At 42.2% G+C, this 24,864-nt stretch overlaps 1 protein-coding gene across 1 annotated transcript; it reads right to left on the bottom strand.

Moving 5' to 3' along the window:
- Positions 1–662: 662 nt before the first annotated feature.
- On the bottom strand, positions 663–24,864 carry LOC137545856 (lens fiber major intrinsic protein). Its single transcript, XM_068267570.1, has 4 exons — positions 24,199–24,864; positions 14,640–14,804; positions 12,646–12,726; positions 663–2,670 (listed from the first exon to the last, which is right to left on the bottom strand). The coding sequence occupies exons 1-4, from the start codon at positions 24,556–24,558 to the stop codon at positions 2,485–2,487; spliced, it is 792 nt and encodes a 263-aa protein (XP_068123671.1). The 5' UTR covers positions 24,559–24,864; the 3' UTR covers positions 663–2,484.

Here is a 24,864-nt window from a genome sequence, read left to right as displayed (position 1 = left end):
ATCAAAACCATCAGAAGTCAGAGCTCTCTGCTACTTTGAAAGTCATGGAGCTCAATGGCTATTTGCATAGATAACAACTGGAGTTTCCTAACTCTTCCTGTACTGGAAACAAATATTAGACTTATGTCTCTGCTTCTAATGCTTTATTTCTTAGCTGTACTACACAACCAATTCATTATATCATAATTTTTTTTCCGCTTCAGTGTCTCTTTAAATATTTAATTACCATAGATTACCTGTCCTGGTGATGTGGCCTGTTAGGTGTATTCTGTAAGGTGTATTCTGTAAAGTGCTGTAGAAAATGCGTATTAATTGTTGGGATTTCCAAGTAAAAATAAGAATAACATTTCAACTTGTGCAATTGTATGTCTTAATTTCATATATCCTTCTATACTTCATTTAAAAGAATCACATATGAATTTTTCCTTTGCATGTTGCGTAATGACTGTAAGTGTTTTTACAGTTAGTTGTATGTACCGGTATATATGTTTTTATATATTTTGTTGTTGTTGTTTTGTAGATCAGTGTTGCAGAGGCACAATGATGAAAACTCAGTGCTAGCCAGACTTGCATCAGTATTTTTGAACAAAGGCGTGGTATCCAATCAAGTTGCAGCCTTAAAGGCATAAAAGAGGTTCATCATAAACATGAAGTACTTCATATAAATAAAAAAAATGTTTAATCGTCCTGTTACAATGCAGCAAGTTTATATTGCATGTTTCAGAGACAACACAGTATCAATGATTCTGACCCCAAATCTGCCACTTTGTTGTTTCAGAGCTATTTGGGACCGAAACATTAACAACTATTAAAAAAAAAAAAAAACTTTCACTCTGTGTCAGATGTCAATATTTCTGCGAGGTGTCCATGTACAGACATTAGCACCCTGGCTTATATATTCAGAACAGAAGTACCATATGCTTCCTACACACATGCACTAAACATACATTGTCACTTACATAGATGTACATGGCCTGGATGCTTCGTCAAAGGAAATATGTATGACAAACTAGATTTCTGGGCTAAGATCAGTAACAATGTGATCAGACCTAAACACAATCTAGCTTACTAATCAATTAATAAACCTAGTTTGAGATTCAGTTTTAAGAGACACACCTACTTACACCGTGTTTTAATTTCATGTATAATCAAACCAAATAATATTAGCTATATTACTCAAGTTAAAGAAACATGTAAGTAATGTTAGAGAGTTGCTGCTAAGTTGCATCCTCCATACTGGAAAGGAATCATTTCTTACTAGTATGAGAAAGCAGCTTTATAACAGCTATTTTGGTAAAGAGAGTTGTAGAAAGGTCTGCAGAGACTGGGACAACTGACATGTTCTAGTAATGTAATTCTCTTACAGACACCTGATAAAGGGTAGATTTTTACTAGCTGACAGACCATTGCTGCCATATACAATATCTATACCATCCTTTTTAAGGATAACCACTTTTACTGGGAGGGAAGTACTACATCTAAAGTTAATAACTACTGATGGTCGTGTGTAGGAGAACTCATGGAGAAGCATGAGATTTTTTTGATCAGCTGATAGATTTGCAAAGCCTGCTTTAGCACATGATCATGACTAGCAAATCAAGGACTTACACATCTATCACCTGACCAAACTGATCACATGCTTCTACACAAGTTCTCCTTGACATGACCATCACAATTGTAAACCTCATTTGTCCCCGACATGATGGAAGGAAGAATAGGAAAGGGTGGTTTGCTAACCCTGAGCAGCATAATCTGAGGAAAGCACTAGGATTCTTTCTAAAACTATGGATCAAATAATACCACACAGAGGAATTTAATAATTAAAGCTAATTGGAGAAATATCTTCTCTTTAACAGATGCCTATAGATTATTGTTATGGAATTCATTGTAAAATAAAAGGGGTTTTGGCCCATTTTTCTCCTCCACCCTCATAAAAAAACACAAAAAAAGGGAAACATTTTTTTAAACCAGCAAAAAGTAAAACGCAGTATAAAGAAAAAAATGTCTGAGATGTACAGCAGCATGAGAGGCGGAGGAAGCGAGGTGGGAAAGTTTGATGGGGACTTTCATTTCTAATTAGATACCTATAGCTGACAAGTCAACACGCACTTAGGCATTAAACTACTATCTGGTGCCCATAGAAGTGCTAGACTTTTTATTCATATTTTGGTTGGGAGGATGAATCCCTCTTGAATGAGTCGTAGAGATCTCTCTGTAGGATATAAATGTTGTATGTTTTTGCCCTGAGTTATATGGCCCCTTCAAAAAACCCACCCCAAGTTTGGTGAGAAAGTCAAGCACATAAACTGTTCCTCCGGCCTCTACTTTAATACAATACCCAACAGCCTGGTAAGAAAAGAAACATCTTTCAAATTATAACTCGACCCCCCAACACACTTCCCATGACGGATATTATGCTAACTAGGCCCAAAATTGTGTACATGCGTAAATGTGTGTTCCTATGTAATTGTGCAGATGTTTTATTTATAGGGATTGTGTTTTCAACTCTATAGGCTCGCCCGTTGCTTCCTGCTGCCCTTCGGGTTCTGCAGGCCGGGCTCCTTTAAGAATTGAAAGTCTTTCAGACAGTCCTCTCATTCTTGGAAAGAGGATGAAGTCATAGATAAGACCTCCAAGTGCTCCACCGATGATAGGACCAACCCAATAGACCTGCAGGAAGGATAGACACTTGTAAGCCAGGTAACAACAGCCAACACAAAACATTCCAACATATGTTATAAATATCAGCACTTGTGTATTTGATTTTAAAGGAGGTTTCAAAGAGAAAAATAAGTCCTCTGTATGGTTGGGAGTCATTCTTCTGGCAACATGGAGGGATTTTTGCAACTGTTATTCAACAAACGTGACTCTGAACAAATATTACACCAATTTGGTAAACTGAAGTCCAATCAATGAAATGCAGTAATTCTTATGAGACTTTTGGACAACAACCAAAAAAAAGTTATTTGCTATTTTTCAAACAACTGATAAGACATCAATCCAACAGTTGGATTGACGTCTTATCAGTCTAATCAGTTGTTTGAACAATAGAAAACAATTTTTTTTGCTTGTTTCAACTTGTTTCACAACAAAAGTTGAGCGTGTGTATGGGGCTTAAGGCTGAAGATCTCAGTTGCAATAAAGAACTCCACTTAACAAGTATTTTAAGATGAGGTCATTAAAATGGTATTCTGCAATGATAAGGTAATCTTTGATGTGATAACAATATGAAGGTAACATGCAATGACTACTACAGACTAGCACTTAGCTTGTGTTCAGTAGAACTCAATTCATTTTTTATTTTAATTTAGAATCAAGTAGGGATGTGGCATCCCTACTTGATTCAAAATTAAAATAAGTACCTTACACCCCCATCAAATTTAGCTTTTAATCAACTCAGTTAAAGAGGTTATAAAATACCACTTCTAGAGATTTTTTTTTTCAATCTCAATGGCTCTATAAAGTTTGTACAACCCACATTTAACCACTTCAGCCTTCAGTGTTTTTTCACCTTATGCATCCAAGCAATTTTCAACTCCCATTCATTTGTCAATAACTTTATCACTGCTTATATTAAATGATCTATATCTTGGGTTTTTTTCGCCACCAACAAGGCATTCTTTGGGTGGTACATTTTGCTAAGAATTATTTTTTTCTAAATGCATTTTCACAGGAATATTAAGAAAAAAAATAGAGTGGGACGCATGCACATAGAGACTGGAAAGAACTCAAACACTTGAAGCTGTCCAATATTGTGGGTGAGGGTGTGTGGCTGACCTTGTCAGAACTTAGACAAATATATGTGAAACCAGACCTAGATTGGTGGGGTTACTTCCAAATTGTATACATGTTAAGACATCTAGATGTGCAACCATCACAGATATGAAAGTTGACTGAGCTTGAAGACTTATGTTCTGGAACAGAGCCGTTGGAAAAAACCCTTTCCAGAGTATATCTCCAGCCAACGCGTGCCCTTCTTTGATAAATGGGAAAGAGAAATTTGCAAAACATATACCCCAGCACAACAGGAGAAAATGTGCATATACGCCCATAAGTCCTCCTTATCCACCAAAATCCAAGAGACCAATTACAAAATCCTATCACAGTGGTATTACACACCCCTTAAGCTACACAGTCTTTTCCCAGAGGTGGATCATAAATGCTGGAGATGTAGCGGAGACACTGGTTCGTTACTGCATCTCTTATGGGCTTGTCCACTTCTCTCAGATTTTTGGAAGAAAATATAAAGGCTTCTGAGACACATCATGGATCGAGAGGTCCCATTCCCTCTAGAATTCTACCTTCTGCACCATAATTCTTGGTCAATGAATGTGTTCAAAAGTCCAACATCTACTAAACGCAGCTAAATGCCTTCTAGTACAGAAATGGCAAGATGTTTCCAACGCCTAGCTCGGGTGAACTAATAACAGAATTAGATCACATTTATTCGATGGAAAACCTGACTCACACTGCCCTGGACCACTCAGAGGCCTTGCACAAAACATGGTCATTTTGGAGCATGTTTCGAGAAGTTTATCAAAGTGCTCGAAGGTTTGGTGTGAAACAAGGAAACTAATACAGTAGGGGGCTTTACCTGGTATGGACACTGGAGGTTATTTCAAAATACTTGAATAAATGGGGGGGGGGGGGGGGATGACATGCCACGTCTCATTGGAGCATGCAAGTTCGCATGCTCAACTGATTCTTTATTTCTATGCACCATTTGCTTAACAAAATCTACATTATCTGAATACATCAGGATTTTTGTCATTATGTATTATTACAACAATGGTGTAACTACTATATGTATACTGAAATGGAGCTGTGTCTCCAGATGTTTCAAAGTGTATTGATGACCTTGGTCAAACCTATGCTTTCCTGAAAGTTAATATGTTATTGTACTATATTATTAAAACTCTATACAATAAAGAATTTTTAAAAAAAATGGAAAAAATGTATTATTTCTCAGTTTTCGGCCATTATAGCTTGAAAATAATACATGCTACTATAATTAAAACCCATGTATTCTATTTGCCCATTTGTCCTGGTTATTACACTATTTAAAGAGAGTCTGAAGCGAGAATAAATCTCGCTTCAGACCTCATAGATAGCAGGGGCATGTGTGCCCCTACTAAAACGCCGCTATCCCGCGGCTTAACGGGGGTCCCTTCACCCCCAAATCCCCTCCGTACAGCCGGGGAGCGCTTCCGCATTGGGGCAGGCCCTGCCTCATGCGCGTCTATCAGGCGCGTACCTCCGTCTCTCCCCCGCCCCTCTCAGTCTTCCTTCACTAAGAGGGGCGGGGGAGAGGCGGCGATGCGCGTCTGATAGACTTGCTGAGAGGCAGGGCTGCAGCCGTTAGCCCTGCCTCCAGGAAGAGAAGATTTTACGACCAAGTTTACGACCAAGTTTTGCAGGGGTGGGTTTGGGGGTGAAGGGACCCCCGTTTAGCCGCGGGATAGCGGCGTTTTAGCAGGGGCACACATGCCCCTGCCAACTATGAGCTCTGAAGCGAGATTTATTCTCGCTTCAGAGTCTCTTTAAATTATGTCCCTATCACAATGTATGGCACCAATTTTTTATTTGGAAATAAAAGTGCATTTTTTCAGTTTTGCATCAATCACTATTTACAAGCTTATTATTTAAAAAATAATAGTAATATACCCTCTTGACATGTATATTAAAAAAGTTCAGACCCTTAGGTAACGATTTATGTTTTTGGTTTTTTTAATTGTAATTTTTTTTCTTTTTTAATTATAAATTTTAGTTGGGTATTTTTGGAGAGTGTGGGAGGTAAACAGTTAATTTTCAATGTAATTGTACAGTATGTCTGTTTATTGAAAAAAAGATGTAGTTTTATTTAATTTTTATTTTTTTTGCGTCCTGTAAGCATAACACTTACAGTCCTGGCCAAAAGTTTTGAGACTGTCAAAAATATTAGTTTTCACAAAGTTTACTGCTAAACTGCTTTTAGATCTTTGTTTCAGTTGTTTATGTGATGTACTGAAATATAATTATAAGCACTTCATACGTTTCAAAGGCTTTTATTGACAATTACATGAGATTTATGCCAAGAGTCAGTATTTGCAGTGTTGGCCCTTCTTTTTTAGGACCTCTGCAATTTGACTGGGCATGCTCTCAATCAACTTCTGGGCCAAATCCTGACTGATAGCAACCCATTCTTTCATAATCACTTCTTTGAGTTTATCAGAATCAGTTGGTTTTTGTTTGTCCACCCACCTCTTGAGGAATACACACTGTCTGTCCTTGTATTGTTTTTGTTTGTGTTTGTTAAGCAACTGTCAAGACAAATTCCTTGTAGGTGCAAACTTACTTGGCGAAATAAAATTGATTCTGATTCTGATTCTGAATGACCACAAGTTCTCAATGGGATTAAGATCTGGGGAGTTTCCAAGCCATGGACCCAAAATGTCAACGTTTTGGTCCCTGAGCCACTTAGTTATCACTTTTGCCTTATGACACAGTGCTCCGTCGTGCTGAAAAATGCATGGTTCTTCACCAAACTGTTGTTGGATTGTTGGAAGAAGTGGCTGTTGGAGGGTGTTTTGGTACCATTCTTTTTTCATGGCTGTGTTTCTGGCAAAATTGTGAGTGAGCCCACTCCCTTGGATGAGAAGCAACCCCACACATGAACGGTCTCAGGATGCTTTACTGTTTGCATGACACAGGACTGATGGTAGCGCTCACCTTTTTTTCTCCTGACAAGCCTTTTTCCAGATGCCCCTAACAATCGGAAAGGGGCTTCGTCAGAGAAAATGACTTTGCCCCAGTCCTCAGTGTCACAGTGCCCAGACCGCAAAATGCCTTCCAATCGGTTTCAGTACACAGACCATGCATGCTGTGGTCACACTCGGTGCGCAGAAACCGCTGGAATTTTGGCAGCAGACCGACTAAAAGGGAGCCTGTGAGTTATGGTAATTCCAAATTACACACTATTTCAGGGTATAACTGCCACCACCTCTGTTACCATGGGACAGAGGAGCCCACTGACTGGCTAAGTCTAGACCTGCAAATAAAAACGGTTAAACACACTCTATTCTGTCTAGCTAGCGACAATAGTAGCGTCTCTTCAGAGACCCGGGTTCAGTTTCTGTGTGGCTGAATAATAGGGTAGCGGAGTAAACAAAATGACGTTCTAGCGTCGTTTTATTAAAATACAATATAAATAATTAATATATACAGAAAATTATTAAAATCAACAATTATAGAAACATTAATAGCCAGTATGAAAATAAAAAGGGAGAAAATACTTAGTTCGTGGAAATATGTCCTTTCTGGGAATATCTGAGCACATGGAAAATGTCCTTTGTTTCAGTCCAGGAAAATGGCCGCCAGCCACATGGTTCAGTTCAGTTAGGAGCAAAGTTCAGACAAGATGGCCGCCACTGTTCCTCAAAGTGGCAGCATGCTCTCATGAAGGTGGAATGTGGAGGAATAATGGAGGAGTCCCTCGCAGACACTTTTGAACAATGTACATCTTTGGGTGGAGTCTCAGGTTCAGCCCAGGGGCTGGACAGGGGCGGTTAAGCTCCTGGGTGGGTTTCCCATGCCCACCAAATATGACATTTGTCATATCTCGGCTTACGCTTTCCTCACACACATGACCATCACAGATTCATATTCCTCAGAATATGCCAGTTCATATGATACTAAACTTGGGCACGTTTGCATGCCCGGTTACAAAACAGTGGAATACCTCGAGTTCTCGTTATGCCAGTGGCCCCAATTTAATATCAAAATACTCACAAGATCCGGACCAGCAGAATGAGATAACTTTCACATTTCTCACCGGAACAGTATTCCTTAAACATGCTCAAAATCATAAACTCCATGCTTTCCTATTCTGGCTGAATGGTTCCGCCAAGTCTGCCTCCTGCTGGGATTAGCATCCTTGGCTCTGAAAAGACTCCTGGTTTGTTAATTAACATCTGAGGGTGAGATCGGCTTAAACAAACTCTGAGTTTTACCCCTCTGGCTTAATTACCAAGTCACAGGGCCAGATTTCCTGCCAGCTGGTAAAGGAGAGGAAAAAAACTGTCTTTTAAAAAACCAGGAATGTCAGTTTCTGATCGCTGCAATGACTGGCAAATCTAACTTTCGAATCCTTCCGATTCGCCTGCGTTTCTCACGGCTGTTCAGTGACACTGAGCAGTCCATTCACCATACTTTCTGCAGAAGATCAATCTGTTCCTGATGTTTTTTTGGGAGAGAAGTGGCTTCTTTGCTGTCCTTCTTGACACCAGGGTATCTTCCAAAAATCTTCACCTCACTGTGCGTGCAGATGCGCTCACACCTGCCTGCTGCCATTCCTGAGCTACCTCTGCTCTGGTTGCACTTCGATTCCGCAGCTGAATCTTCTTTAGGAGACAATCCTGCCGCTTGCTGGACTTTCTTGGACGCCCTGAAGCCTTCTTAACAAGAATTTAACCTCTTTCCATGAAGTTCTTGATGAGCCTATAAATTGTTGATTTAGGTGCAATCTTACTAGCCACAATATCCTTGCCTGTGAAGCCATTTTTATGCAACGCGATGATGGCTGCATGGGTTTCTTTGCTGGTCACCATGGTTAACAATGGAAGATCAATGATTTCAAGCATCACCCTCCTTTTAACATGTCAAGTCTGCCATTCTAACCCAATCAGCCTGACATAATGATCTCCAGCCTTGTGCTCGTCAACATTCCTGAGTTAACAAGACGATTACTGAAATGATCTCAGCAGGTCCTTTAATGACAGCAATGAAATGCAGTGGAAAGGTTTTTCGGGGGATTCAGTTAATTTTCATGGCAAAGAAGGACTATGCAATTCATCGGAACACTCTTCATAACATTCTGGAGTATATGCAAATTGCTATTATAAAAACTTAAGCACCAACTTTTCTAATTTCCAATATTTTTGACAGTCTCAAAACTTTTGGCCAGGACTGTACAGGAAGTGAAGAGGAGACGTAGAACTTATAATGATCACAGCTTCTCATAGAAGCCGTCTGTCTTTCTAATGGGGACTTAGATCAATGAATGGGAATTGCGTTCCCATTCATTGATCTCCGGGCTAACGGGCGGCAGCACGGGAGCACGATCGGCCTTACAGTTCAGGAGTAATTACACAAAAGCTAAAATATGATTTAGAGAGTAAGGGAAATAGATAAGGGACCTGATACAATAACAATTTTAGTGTCTTCAATGCATTCTTTATCTCATATTTTTAGATGTTCATCAACATCAAGTTAGCTCATTATTCAGTGTCATTAAACCCATATGATATAAATTTAGCTTTTTTTTTTTTTTTTGCTCAGAGTGTATTACATCTCCACACCTACCCCTTGTAGGGTGCACCTCATTGATGACAGAACACGAAGGGAGGGGGGGGTCCTGTTCTTGTTTGTTACTATCTCCATGTTGTAACAAGAGGTGGCTTAGCTCAGCTGATAAGGAGTTTATCTGGTGCAAGGGTCTCTGGCCCTGCCAATGAAGCAGTATCCAGTGTATAATTTGGGAGCCAGCACTTGACTATTATATAGCCAGGTGCCAAATGTTTGCTTAAAGAGGAACTGTAACGACAAAACGGCCCCTGGGGGGTACTCACCTCGGGTGGGGGAAGCCTCAGGATCCTAATGAGGCTTCCCACGCCGTCCTGCGTCCCTCGGGGGTCTCGCTGTAGCCCTCCGTACAGCCGTGACGCAATATTTACCTTCCTGGCTCCTGCGCAGGCGCTCTGATGGCTGTCGGCGCCGAAGTAGGCGGAAATACCCGATCGCCGTCGGGTCTGCTCTACTGCGCAGGTGCAAGTTTCCGGCGCCTGCGCAGTAGAGCGGACCCGACGGAGATCGGGTATTTCCGTCTATTTCCGTGCCGAAAGTCGCCACAGCGCCCCCGCTGGAGCCAGCAAAGGTAAATATTGAAGCTACAGTCGGCTCTGTCACCGGCTGTTCGGAGGGCTCCGGCGAGACCCCCGTGGGACAGAGGACGGCGTGGGAAGCCTCATTAGGATCCGGAGGCTTCCCCCACCCGAGGTGAGTACCCCCCAGGGGAGGTTTTTGTTGTTACAGAGTCTCTTTAAGTGCATAGATTGGGTGAAGCATTGCGCTAGTTCATAACCAAGCACCAGTGTGCAATGTATGCACTCTAACCAATAACCAGCTAGAAATTTAAACACCCATTACACCTGCTTGACTAAATGAATCCTAGGTTTCCTCCCACATCCCAAAAACATACAATTAAGTTAATTTGGCACTACACTACATTGGACATATGCATATGGCCGGGATTAGATTGTCAGCCCCTTCGAGGGTCAGTTAGTGACAAGACTATATACTCTGTATAGCGCTATGGAAGATGTCAGCACTATATAATGACTTGATAATAATAACTGAGTGACAGGGGCACTGCCTAAAACACCAGTAAAAAGACCATTATATAGCCGATAGTAGAATATTACTAAGCTCAGTAATCTTATCTATCAGTGGGACATGGCACAGGAATTAAACATAGAAACTAAACCAGCACCCATGCCCTTGCAGGCAGCTGACGCAGCTGAGGGATCAAATTACAACTTGTGCTTAGTCACAGATGAGGGGGAATTAGACAGGCTAAATTCTCTAAATACATGCATGGTGCATTTCTCTCTGTTTTCCTTCTCTCCTGGGCAAGAGTTCAGGTCCACTTTAACCACTTAAGCCTATCTGAACGAGTATTCTCGTCCAGATAGGTGCCGCTAAAGTCAAACTGGATGAGTATTCTCGTCCAGTGTTAAGCGATGGTGGGGCTGCGGCCCTGCGCACCCGGCGGTTTTCCGTTTTGGCCATTGGGGAAGGTAAGCAAGGCTTCCCAGAACTAATCGTAGTGCCTGTAATGAATGGACATGATCCCGATCACGGCCATGTTTATCCATAAAAATGAACGAGAATTGAAGTGAGAAAAAAAATAGCGAAACACTTACTGGTAAACCAGGGAGTATTTCTAGAGCCATCTAGTGAAAAGTTGAACTGCACACCACAGATTTTTTTATTAATAAAATGAATTAATTAAATCGATCCCAAACCCCCTCTCACCCCAGTTACTAAGCAAACAATTTGGGATAAAAACAGTTAAAAAAATCCATTAATAGTTGCTTTAGTAGTGACTTAGCATTTTTTTTAATATGTATGTCATAAGCGTATATTACTGTTATTTTAGTACATAAGGGCTTACAATTGATGGGGCACAAAAGAAAAAAAAACAGAAAAAATAAACCTTTATTTCCGCATAATATATTGACACCATACATTGTACTAGGTTTTGCATCAACAAGAAAAAACATCCGTGGGCCCCAGATAAGGAAGCTTCATTTATTCCAGGAGTTTACACACAGACATTTGCAGATGTTTAGTTTAAATATACATCACCGCTCCAAAGTAGCTGGCAGTGGACAGAGTAGGTGGTAAGGTCGACAATTGTTTCGCGCTGACCAGCGCTTTATCATAGACAGGACTCCATGGCGGGGAGAAGCTCACCGCCATTCCCTCTGCTCGGCGTTATAAGGAAGACGCCGGGCCATCCTCCACTCATCCGACCCACCCCATCACTTTCCCTAGGCGGAAGTGCGTGAGCGCTCCACATTGGAGCGCAACACTACACCTACGTACATTGTACTAGGAACATAATTTAAATGTTGTGATAGCCAGGACTAATGGGCAAATAAAATGGGTGGGTTTTAGTTATAGTAGCATTGCTTATTTCAAATATAAGGGATGGAATTGGAGAAATAGTGTATTTTTTCTTTTTTTGTAATTACTGAAAACAACTATCGTTCACAAAAGTTTAATTTGTGGCAAAAAAAAAACTAGATATAGATCATGCACGTGTGATGAGTAGTGATAAAGTTATTGGCGAATGAATGGGAGGTGCGCTGACAGGGGAAAATTACTTTCATCCTGAAGGTGAAAACACCTGTGGGCTGAAGTGGTTAATGAACTTTAGAGCTTTTGGTCCAAGGTGAGATTAGTGTCATAGTTCCCTAAAGGGGCCCATACACTGGTCGATTTCAGTCATGGATCGATTCTATAGAATCGATCGATCAGAAATTGATTCTATCAAATTCCCCATTCGATCGATTTGCAGCCGATTTCGATCGATTTGATCTATCTGACAGGATGGAAGATCTAGGTCGATATGCTGCTGGCAGCAGATCAATGGCCCATAGAGTTGCATTGGATCTAATGGTGCAGTAATGCCTTTATGTTGGGTACACACGGTGCGTTCCCGCACTCGATGCCCCGCTCGATTCCCGGCCGCTCGATTATTTCCTAGCATTTCCGAGCGCATTTCAATGATTGTTAGGTCGATTCTCAAGCAAAGTAGGCCAAATCGACCTACCGACCCATTGAAACAGGAATCGGGCATGTCGGAAATAATCGAGCGGCCGGGAATGGAGTGCGGGAACTCACCATGTGTATCCAGCATTAGACTGATTTCAGAATGAAATCTATTGGAAATCTGTTCCTAGTATGTGGCACACATCAGATAGATTCCTGTCAGATTCGACCTGACAGAAATATATCTGTGGTTCGAATCTGCTGCAAATCTATCAGTGTATGGCCACTTTTTAGCTTTCACTTGAAAATATGCACAGACAATTAAACACTTACCCAATGATTGTTGAAATTTCTAGTGAGTACTGCTGGAGCAAAAGATCTTGCTGGGTTCATACTTGCACCGGTGTAATACAGCTGAGAGGACAAGAAAAAGAAAAATCTGAATATGGTAGATCCAACGTGTTGTATTTCTTTTAAAGCCCTAGTTCACCCTCCCATATTTGTCATTGTTAGGAAGGTTATTAAGGGATTGTGCCATCACTGCCATTGCTCAGCTGCACAATGTTCATACTTAATACAACTGTTCCAGAGAAATTCCATTTGAAAAGGTTAGTTACATGCCAGTTCCTCACTGACCACCGATTTGTGGGCCCTTCCAAGGCCTGAAACGCCAGATGCTGTCATGAGCTGCACTTTACTTATCACTTCAATAGCAGCTCCCTCACTTTCTTTTCCAACACTCCTGCAGCACTGCTGCCCCACCCCTGATCCGCCCTCCCCTCCTCTTGGTGTCTAGAGAGCTCACAGTGCAGGACACCCTGGCATTCAGCAGCTGCAGTGAGGAGAGGGAGGATGTTGTTGCTGCCTTATCAGTGGCCCCTCTCTCGAAGGCAGCCTGTGTCATGTAGGAGCAGGGAGTCAGAAGCACAGAAGCAGCTGGGATGGGGAGGGGGTTGAGCGCCCCCCCTTTTTTAAAAAAAAAAATTTGAGCTCCCCCACTTAAGGATCCTCTGCATGGCCCTGGTTAAAAGTGTAAGGTACAGCAAGAGATGGGACCTTGCAGTTTACATTTAAAGGAGTTATCAACCAAAAAACCTTCCTCCCCGGTCTACTTACTGAGGGCTTCCTCCAGCCCCTTGCAGCTGACACGCCCCACACAGCATCTCCGCTCACAGCTGCCGACCCAGGGTCCCCGCCGGTGCAGAGGCCGACCTCGAGGTTGTCCTCTACTGCACCTGCGCGAGCGCCGCTGTAAATCAAGTCCATACTGTCTGCAGTATACTGCGGAGATTGTGAGCTGAGGCAGACTGGAAGGCAATGAGCAGTCTGCCCAGTAGGGGGCGTGTGACACCATGGTTTGTGCGATTCTTTTATGATACACGACAGTCACAACCATCTTGGCAGAACAGATCTTTAAGATTCCAGATGACTCCCATGTAATGCTGAGTACACACTGTAAGATTTTCCGTGCAATTTTGCGACCCGATCGTTTTTCCCACACAATTCCGCACTCGATTCTGCGCTCGATTCTCTTATCTTCATTCGTTTTCCTTATCTTTTTCCATTCACGGCTATGAGAAATCGAGCGCGGAAACGATCAGGAGCAATATCGTACATGATGGATTTTATCAATCGGATCCGTCTATCGTACGGAAAATCGTACCGTGTGTATTAAGCATAAATTACTGTGATAGTTTGAACTATCGTTTGCGCACATTATGTGCCGTCGAGTGTTCCTGCGGTAGAAGTTGGATCGTGGAATAGGATTCCATCTTCTTGTGGGTATTCAGCTTTATTTTCACTTGCTAACAATAGGTTACATTAATAAAAAAAGATGGTGCATCAAGTTCTGTATGCCTGACACTAACCTTTAACCCTGCTGTGTGCATAAGACCAATGCTGGGAACACATTGAATACATTTTATGCAGTTATCTCAAGCAATCTGGACAGTCACAAGCAAAGTGAACTGAGTAGGAACTGGGAAATTGTCCATACAAGGTGGCCACTAACGGTTGAATTTCTAAAGAAAATTATTAGAGCGATCAGAAATTCTGATCGGATTGGTTGTATATAATCTCTGTTGATGGGCACAAAAGATTACGAACAATTATAAAAATAGTCATCCGATTGGATTTTCGTCAAACCAAAATTTGGATTTTCTTGTTGATTGTGATAGATAGGAAGCAAAGATTAGTTCATTGATGGTGTAGTGAACGATTTTTCTTAAGATCAGAATTATCGGATCACTCGAACAATTATTCGCTAGAAATTGGACCGTTAGTGGCCACCTTAAGTTACTGCAGGTGTCTACTGGTCTGTTACATACCCCAAAGAGGTGTCCCAAGGTGAGAGAGAATCCAATAGCCAGAGATACAGAACCAAGGCGGCCATTCCTCCTTTCATCATACGTGGCGAAGATGCAGAGCACAAACTGAAGGGTGAGGAAGATCTCCACTGTTGTTGCCTGGCCAAGGCTCACACCAGGATGGAGCTATACAGAAAGACAGACACAGTCAGGTGCATATTCTCTACTATGTGAATTCACAGTCAGGGGTGTTGCTAGCCCCAAAGATCAGTGGCACATGCCCCGGATCTATTCTGGAGTGCCCCGGATGTCCCCCAGGCAGAGTCAGGCAGTGGGCGGCAGTACCCATTTCGTCTCAAGATTCTGAAGACATCTCTTCTGGGCTTATCCCCTTAGTGTCTGAGAAGCAATCAGATGCTAGAGCTCCTAGCGTCTGATTCTCAAGAGTGGATGACGGAGATGAGTAGTTCCTCCCACTGTGCTACTCTGCTGGAAAGTGGGTGGTCGGGGGGAGGAACAGTGAGGACACACACAACGATGCATGCTCCCTATGAAGGCTCCACAGCTTCTAGCATGTCATCTCATCACAACACCCACCATGCCCCACAGAGGCACCACAGCACCCAGTATTCCCCACAGAAGCACCACAGCACCCAGAATGCCTTTTTTTGGCATTAATGGATGGGGGCTTCCTCCAACATTTTGCTGGGCAGGCCTACTTAGACCGCTGTTAAGCTTCACCCATGGCCACACCCACATTCTGGTGCATGGCCACACCCATTTTTTGGCTGGAGTGCCCAAAAGTGCCGCGGATCTCTTAGGATCCTAGCAACGCCCCTGTTCACAGTTTTACTGAAAGTGAACTTTAACCATTTCTGCCACCCAGATGTGAAGCTCACTTCTCGGCGGCTGCTCTGCTGTGGTGGCGATCGCAGGCGCGCCCCCGTGGTGTCCCCCGGTAGCCCTGGGATCAGTAAACAGGAACATGGTTCCCGATCACCGATCCGTGTCCCCAGCAGAAAAACCAAAGCAGTCTTACTAGAGGCTTCAGTCTTTCTGCACGTAAACATTTCCGCATCCCCCTTGTGCTTCCGCTTAGCGAGAAGCACAAGGAGGGAAAACAAATTCAAGGTGGCCAAATAGTAAAACTACATCTACATATTTTTGACATTACAATTTACACATATAATAACATTCAAAACTAACTGTTTATTTCCCACACCAAAATATTACCCAAATACAATTTTGAATGGAAAAAAAAAATTACAATAATAAAAAAAAAAACACACATAAATAGTTACCTAAGGGTCTGAACTTTTTAAATATGGATTTGAAGGGGGTATACTACAAATATTTTTTAATTATAAGCTTGTAAATAGTGATGGACGCAAAACGGAAAAAATGCATCTTTATTTCCAAATAAAATATTGGCGCCATACATTGTGATAGGGACAAAATTTAAATGGTGTCATAACAGAGATAAACGGGCAAATAAAATACATAGGTTTTAATTATGGTAGCGTGGATTATTTTAAAGCTATAATGGCCGAAAACGGAGAAATAATGAATTTTTTCTATTTTTTTCTTATTAATCCTGTTAAAATGCATTTATAAAAAAAATATTCTTAGCAAAATGTACCACCCAAAGAAAGCCTAATTAGTGGTGGAAAAAACAAGCTATAGATCAATAAATTGTGATAAGTAGTGATAAAGTTATTAGCGAATGAATGGGAGGTGAAAATTGCTCTGATGCATAAGGTGAAAAATCCCCGCGGGCTGAAATGGTTAAAGGATACCTGAAGTGAGAGGCATAAGCAGGCTGCCATTTTATTCCATTTTAAAAATTTGAGTGGCCTGGCTGTCATGCCTCAGGTTAAGGACCCTTTCACACTGGGCAATGAAAGTCTATGGAGACTTTTAGGCTTCCAATATAGTGCGGTGTTCCCTGAAGGCCTGTTTTTTTCACGGTGCGATGTGGTGCATCGGGCGCAACGCACCGCATCGCCAACACTGGTTTATTGTGTGAAACCGGCCTTAGTATTGTCTGAATCATAGAACTGGAACAGGCATGCAGCCAGCTGCATTAGCATATCTGATCTACAGGAATAGTGATGGCAGTCTTGTTATCCTACACTCAAGGTTTCCTTTCACAATACATGTACAAATATGTTTACAATTTGCAGTAACTGATGTACCTCGAGGTACATGTTTAATTTGGCTATTTAAAGAGAGTAGATCAATGTATCCCAGTCTGTGGCTAATGCATAAACTATTCTATATGTTTTCTTCAGTATCTAATTATGTTAGTTATGTCGCTAACAATCCCTTAGATTCAGGATGGTTTCACACTACAAACCGTGATTTTCTAGCGTCTAAAACAGCCATCGGAGATTACCGTGTCAATGCGCGGTAATCTCACTTCTGCAAGCCAAGGAAGAAGTGGGGCTCTCTAGTGGTCACTTTGTGTAGCGCAAATAGGAAGTGCACAGAAGTGTATTGTCAGAATACACTTCTGTGCATGCGTGACGCAAATGCGAACAGTTTAAAATATCTGCGGCGCATTGCATTGCACCGCGGTAGGTTTGAAATGCTCCATAGGTTTTTATTGCTGTAGCTTTTCACTGGGTAACGCAATGCAATGAAAATGTGTCTGTGTGAAAGGGGCCTGCACAAGCATGTATTCTGACCCTTGTCACAGTCTCAGGCTAAGTGATGGGTGGAGCCAATTAACTTACTAGTCTACTTTTGTGATGTACGAGGAGTGCCTGGAGAAAACCCAGATGAACCCATACAAACCCCAGCCATACTGTGCTTTGACTGAAGATTGAAGCCTGGCATTATAGTGCTGCTGGCAATGCACCTGTTCAGCAATGTGCTCAGACTGCTGCTAGTGGGACTTTTGTATTAAAAGGAATCTGAGATAAAAGACATATGGAGGCTGCCATATTTACTTCCTTTTAAACAATGCACATTGCCTGGCTGTCCTGCTAATCCACTACCTCTGACACTTTTAGCTATAGATCCTGACCAAGCGTATGCAAATCAGATATCTCCGACAAGATTAGCTGCATGCTTGTTTCTGGTGTGCGATTCAGACACTACTGACCATACAGATCAGCAGGACACCCAGGCAGCTGGTATTATTTAAAAAGGAAATACATATGGCAGCCTCCCTATTCTCCCACCTTGGGTCCCTTTTAGGCTATTGAATAGGAAAAAGGGGTACGGGATATCAAAAATCTTTACATACAGCCTGTCTCACCCATAAGAAATGTGGATGCAAAGAGAAATTGGTACAGGGAGCACTAAGACTAGTTACTGAAACATTACAAAATTTATTAGATTTAGAAAAAGCTGCAAACAACGAACTTCATTCATACATTCCCCCTTAAAAACAAATCCTGGCCATAGATCTAATAAGGAAACCCTTACGTCTGAGGAAGTCACGGGATAGTGACGAAACGGGTCACGTGAAGGGGCGTAACCCGGAAGCCCCACCGCACCAGCGCTGCACCAGCGTTCCCGGTGCCTCCGCCACTCTTCCTCCTCCTTCACCGCATGCTTGATGCGAATTGGCCGCACTACTTGACCCACTGGCCGGCTCCAGCAACAAGGCTACACCGTTTGAATAGAGGTCTTGGTTCCTTGGGACGGATGATGCACATACCTTAGTCGCTTTGGGGTCACGTGAGTCCTTTGGAACTTTAATCAAAACTCTTTGTGTATGAAGAAGTGGAGGTTAGACACTACTTACTGGTGTCTGTAATGAGGGCGTATATGCTAATTGCATAGAGGCGTGCTGATTCAATATACAGCACACGGGTTGAGCTTTTATGGAGGTTGGTGCAGAAAAAATGGTTCTTTGATCGCTTCTGGGAATGGCCTACTACCTGGCCAGCTGCTATTGGGGCCCGAAGAATTACCTTTTTGACATGTCAGTTTTTGCCTTTTTGATAGGAGTGCACTCCCGGCGGAACTGTGGGTTTCCTTATTAGATCTATGGCCAGGATTTGTTTTTAAGGGGGAATGTATGAATGAAGTTCGTTGTCTGCAGCTTTTTCTAAATCTAATAAATTTTGTAATGTTTCAGTAACTAGTCTTAGTGCTCCCTATACCAATTTCTCTTTGCGTCCCTTTTAGGCTACTTTTATACCTGTGGTGAGTGCTGCGGTGCGATGCTCCGCCCCCTCGCATCGCACCGCAATGCCAAAAAATCTATTTATATGACCCTGCGGCAGAGTTTGTTGACCGGGTCATATGCATATGGCCTCCCCCCTCCCCACACATCCTTCGCTGCCCCTCGTCCAATGACGTACTCCCTTTCCCGTCATATATGTATCATTCCATGTATGCTCACCACCGCCACCGACATATTTCAAGGCTCTGCGTTGCCCATTGACTTGCATTCGTTCACTATGGAAGTCTGCCGGTAACATGCTTTTGACTTTGCGGTGGGTCGGAAGCTTCTGGCGCAACACTACACGGTTAGTGTACTAGGCCCCATACACTATCTTTGCTGTTGCTTTACCCTGCGTGCAGAAAAGGTAACGCAACGCAAAAAAAGTGCCAAAGTGTAAAAGGGGCCTTAAGGTCAGTGTGCTCATTCACAGCACTTGTCATTGTGCAGTACACCCACTGAAACCCATCCATCCAGCAGCAGCATTCTAAAGCAAGGCAATGTATAGCCCTATTTAGTATATTTGAATGATGTCCCACCATACTACATGGCACCATGTATAGTTACAGGTAAATGGTATGTAACTATACATTAACACACAACACACTGCCACTCACATTGCAGTGTGAATACGACTTAAATGCATTTTAAATCAATCTTAGCAGAATTCTTCTCAAGAGCCCTTTAACCCCCCAGAGACCCAAATAGGTACCTGGGTTGTATGACTTCATGGCCAGATAAACAGGCCTATTTACACATTCAACCATCCAATAGTGTTGCAGAACTGAATGAACTGTTGTAATATTACAACATTGGGTCTCTGTTAATCAGTGATCTTGATGTTGTACCCCTTAGGAAAATGAATAATACAGATACTAGTGGCAGACACAAGGAACAATGGTCTTTGTGTAAAGAAAACTCGGGTCACCTCCTCCACTCCCTAAACTCATGCCAGATAAGCCACATTTTAGCTGCTAATCTAAGCATGGCACTCCTATCAACACCTAGCCCCAGTAAGTTTTGCTTAGTGAAATTATGGCTCCCCCTTTCCCCTTTCGCACTTTACTTATATAGTCCTCTCAACTGTAGTCAACAGTGCAGTAAACCTCCATCCACAATCCCTTTGCAGTGTAGATGCACTTTTATTATGTGCGCCCCACAACAAAATCCCCCTACAACAACTGTAGCCATATTGCTTTAGTTAAAGAAATAGCCCCCTCCAAAGCAGAAGTGCAGCTATAACGGTTGCCTTAAAGGGAATCTTAACCCACAGCAAAAAAAAAAGTTTCACTTACCTGGGGCTTCCCCAAGCCCCTTGCAGCCGTCCTGTGCCACTCGCCGCTCCTTCAAGTGTGCTTCAGTCCCTGCCGCTGATTAGTTTCATTTTCAGCCAATTGAGAGTCAGCCCCCGGCAACACGTACTCTACTTTGCCTTCGCGCCGTCAAGCGCAGGCGCAAGCGTTCTGCGCCTGTGCATGATGCGCTTGACAGCGGGAAGGCAAAGAAGAGTACGCCTTGCCGAGGGCTGACTCTTAGTCGGCCGAAAACAAAACTAATCAGCGGCAGGGAGCGGAGCACACTCAAAGGAGCGGGGAAGTAAAACTTTTTTTTTTGCTGTAGGTTAAGGTTCCCTTTAATCGGCATATAACAAGAATAGTGATATTGTTATCATCAAACAACATCTATTATGCCCCTTTTATTATTATTTATTGGATTTATATAGTGCCAACAAATTATGCAGTGCTGTACAATAAATAAAATTATAGACAATGATAAAAGGGATGAACAACAACTGTCATAAGGTGCCCTGCTGCCCACACAACAATCAGCCATAAGGGTATTCCCACATAACAAGCACAGACATAATGTATATCCACCATACTATCACACATGACAATTGCAGTCATAATATTCTCCCCATATAACATGAACAGCCGTAATGTGTCCGCCCATAATACAACAACACCTCCATTTAAAGCGGACCCAAACCAAACATTTTTTTTAATTAAAAATATTTAGTTGCACCACTCTCACACTGAGGGCTGGTGCACACCGAGCGGCTTTTTGGGCGTTTTCAGATCCGCTTGCGGCTGCGGATCTGCTTGGTCAATGTATCTCAATGGGGTGGTGCACACCAGAGCGGCAGGCGTTTTGCAGAAACGAAAAATGCCTGGGTGAGGCATTTTTTGGATTTCGGATGCGTTTCTGCCTCAATGTTAAGTATAGGAAAAACGCAAACCGCTCTGAAAAACGGCACTTCAGAGCGGTTTTGCAGGCGTTTTTGTTACAGAAGCTGTTCAGTAACAGCTTTACTGTAACAATATATGAAATCTACTATACTGAAAACCGCAGCAGCAATCCGCAAAACGCTAGCAAAACGCCTCATAAAAATAAAAAAAAGCGTTTAAAAATCTGCTAGCATTTTGCGGATCTGCTAGCGGGTTTTGGTGTGCACCAGCCCATACAAAGATAAATAAACACTCCTTCAAACCTATGATTATTTCAGTGCCTGCTTTTTCCCCTTCTCTTTTCATAGCTAGGGTTATACTGGCGGCAGCCATTAGCAATTCCTCCATTGCCGGACACCATCTACTCCACTAGTTTGCCGGAAAAATCCCGGCAATTTGAAAGAAAGGGAGGGGTTCCTACAATAAATGTAAAATATTTTATATTTGTCATCATGCAGCTGAAAAAAGGCTGCTATTTATTATTATAATTTAGAAAATAGATTTTATTTCTGAAATCTTGTATTTTTAATTTGGGTCCACTTTAACATCTATAACAAGAGCTTGCACTATGCCCCCCTCCCCCTTTCTTCTCATCCTCTCTTCCTATGCCTATGCTTAGAAGTCTTCTTGTTCCATATAAGACCAGCTTCTAAGCTAAATTCAGTATTCAAGTTTCAAATTAATGCATATTGTTTTAGATAATATACATGCTACTTCTGCAGGTAAATCTGGGGATTCTGTGTGTCTATGGGAGAAGTTCTGTTACTGCCACACCTGCAGAGGATGTTGTAAAGAGCAATTCCCGAAAAATAATCTTTCCAAAAATGAGCTTTTAGCTTTACCGCGCTGTCTTCCGTGTGTGTTTCTATGGGGCCTATTTATAAAGTAGTGGAGAACCCCCCACCCCGAAAACAAAAACTGCCACATTTCTTGTTTTTACTCTACCATTTTTTTAATTTGTTTGCCCCTTTTATAGTACCAACTGAATGAATGGCCAATCAGAATTATTATAGTGGTGATCAGTGGTTTGATCAGCATTCTCACCTTAAATTGGCAATCTTCAGTTCCATTTACTTGGAGTAATGGATCGTGAGCTATAACGCTGTGTTGCTAGAAAAAGTAGCGCGGCCCTTAAACGTGCATTGCGACTGTTTAGCCACTTTTTAAAGTGGCACTTTACAGTAAAGTTTACAATAAACCCCTCTGTCCCCCCTTTGAGGCCTATTGTGTTCTCCACTTTCAAAGTAGCAAAGCTATGTGACGATCTATAAGGGTGGTGATAAGCTGACTGTTGCTTTATAAATACTGTGATTTTAATTACGTATTACTGTTAATGTCACCGATTAAAAAAAAAGTAACAGTTATGTTAAAAAGTGGCAATTATAAGCAGATTATGACTTGTACAAACATGTCCGTCTAAAAAGTGCCATTATGTCTGCACAAATAATGGCATTTTTTCAGGCGATTGGGCTGATGCCACATTTCTAATTAGGTCCCTATGAGTAGTTCAGTGAACGCGGAGGCAGCCATATTTATTTCCTTTGCCATCAGTAGTTTTGGGTCCCTCAAGTACTATGGGCTGGCAGCAAACGTCAGTCAGTGTTCAGGATCTTAGAGACACAGGAGCAGCATGGCAACTAAGCAGAGAACATCCCTCTTACTACAAGCTTCCTTTCATGGGAGTCTGTCATCAACAAGACTTTGGTTAGAGAGAAATATGGGAGCTGCCATTGCTGAGTTGTTTTGATTGGTTGGAACTCAGGAAATGTCATTATATTCCACCAAGTGAGTCACTGAAACTGAACTGAGAGGACAGCCACTGAATCCTGCAATTTCGGCCGGTCTTCCCCATGACAGTGACAGTTCAGGATTACAGTTGCAGAGCTTACACCTTTAGAAGCAATTCAGCAATGGCAGCCCCAACATAACAGGTTCATTTTAACGAAATGCCTGCCTGATGGAAGCTTGCAGTGTTTGGCTCACATGCTGGTTAATAGATGAAAGCCTAGCATCTCTCTCACAGTGAAACTAAACAGATGCATCTCTACCATTTAACTGGAATACAGTATATGTATCAGACAGTGGTAATGCCCTTGGGACAGATATTAGGCTTACGCCTATCTCCAGGCACTAATCTAAAATACCTTCTGTTTAGTTTTTTCGAAATCATTGGTATTTTCCTATGACTCAATTATCTATAGAAATTATTTTCTCTACTGATGATGTTTATCATTGCTATCTTACTGAAATGTTAAGAAAGATGTTTAACATGCTGTTTACTTTCAATAAAACGACTTGAAACTAAAATACCTAAAATACCATCTAACAGCTTGGTAATCACAGTGCTCAAATGTTGCCTTTTGCGAAATTAGGCCTTTCGGCTAAAAATGTTTTCTTGAAATTTTGATGACATGACTAGAAGTATCTGAATACAGTTTCATTGCCTCTGGTTGGGGCTCCTGCTAATGCTTGGATTGGATTGTTTTTCTGTTAAGAAGAAAGGCACAGACTGAATCTATCTGAGAAGATTGTGGCTTGTAGCACAGACCGTCGGTGGTACAGAAAGTGACTAGTGTCTGAGCTCCTAACCAGAAACTGTAAAATGTATTTATTTGACACCAGCTAATCAGGGGGCTTTCAAGCGGACATAAACAAGTTCTGCACCTAAATACCTACACAGATCTAGACAAACATTTGTCCCTGAATCCCTGTAGTAAGCCTTTAATTATAACTTCCCCTTATGAATTAGGTCTGTGGGAGGGACATTTTATGTATTCAAAACACTCACCTTGTTTCCAGTTAAAAAACATAGTGGAGTGTTTATCCCACTTACCTTTCCTGTAGATTTTGCATCTTAGAGGTCTTGGCTGTTCAGATTCCACTGCAGAATTAACTAAGGCCTGGTCCTCATAGCTATATCTTCCTCCTGAAGTCACTTGGATCAACTGCAGCAATATCACTCATGCTGTTAAGGTTATATCAAGTGACTGTCAACAAGATGACATAACCATGATTAGGGCAGCCTTAGGCAGAGAACTGCCCTCAAAGATGGAAAATCAACAAGACAGGTTACATTTAGTCTACAGTTCGAGTTATATAACACTACGAAGAATGGACACACTGCAAGAACAGAGCACACTTTTTCAAATTATTGCTACCAATCTGGAGTATTTACCGTATTAAGGGCCATGTTGCCACGGACTGCTGCAGGAGTGACGCCATAGAGAACGGCAGCTCCGGCTACCGCTCCCAACAGCTGTGCTGCAATGTAGAATATGGCACGGAAGAGGGACATCTGTGAGCCGATGAGGAAGGCAAAGGTGACTGCTGGGTTGATATGAGCACCACTGACGTGGCCAACAGATTGGACCATAGTGGCCAGTGCAAGACCAAAGGCTAATGCAATGTGCAACACATTAGCTGGGCCAGCTGCCCACTTCAGAGATGCACCCAAGCCAAAGAAAACATAGAACATGGTAGCAAAAAACTCTGCAAAAACCGCTCTCCAAAAGGAGAAGGAGCGGAATTCCCACATGATTGCGGGCTTTGTGTTAAACAGGGGAAAGAGAACAGGGAGGCAAGCAGAACTTTACACTGTGGGTGGGAGATGCCCCAGTATATGTATAGGAGACCCCCCAACACTGAAGGAGATTATAAACTAAAGTTCTCCAATTTTAGATTAAAACAAGTTAACAAAAAATGAAAACTCACGAAGAAAAACGAAACGTTAAAAAAAAAACAACCCCAAAAAAAGCCACGGACAGAGTGACTGCTCCAAATTCCCAACTGCTGTGGATACTTCCCCCCCAACCTGTTTATAGAGTGGCGGGGGGATTTATAA

Source organism: Hyperolius riggenbachi, chromosome 2 (genome assembly GCF_040937935.1).
Source record: "Hyperolius riggenbachi isolate aHypRig1 chromosome 2, aHypRig1.pri, whole genome shotgun sequence".
NCBI lineage: Eukaryota > Metazoa > Chordata > Amphibia > Anura > Hyperoliidae > Hyperolius > Hyperolius riggenbachi.
The sequence above is the reverse complement of the archived record's forward strand: the minus strand, read 5'-3'. Positions and strand labels throughout refer to the sequence as shown.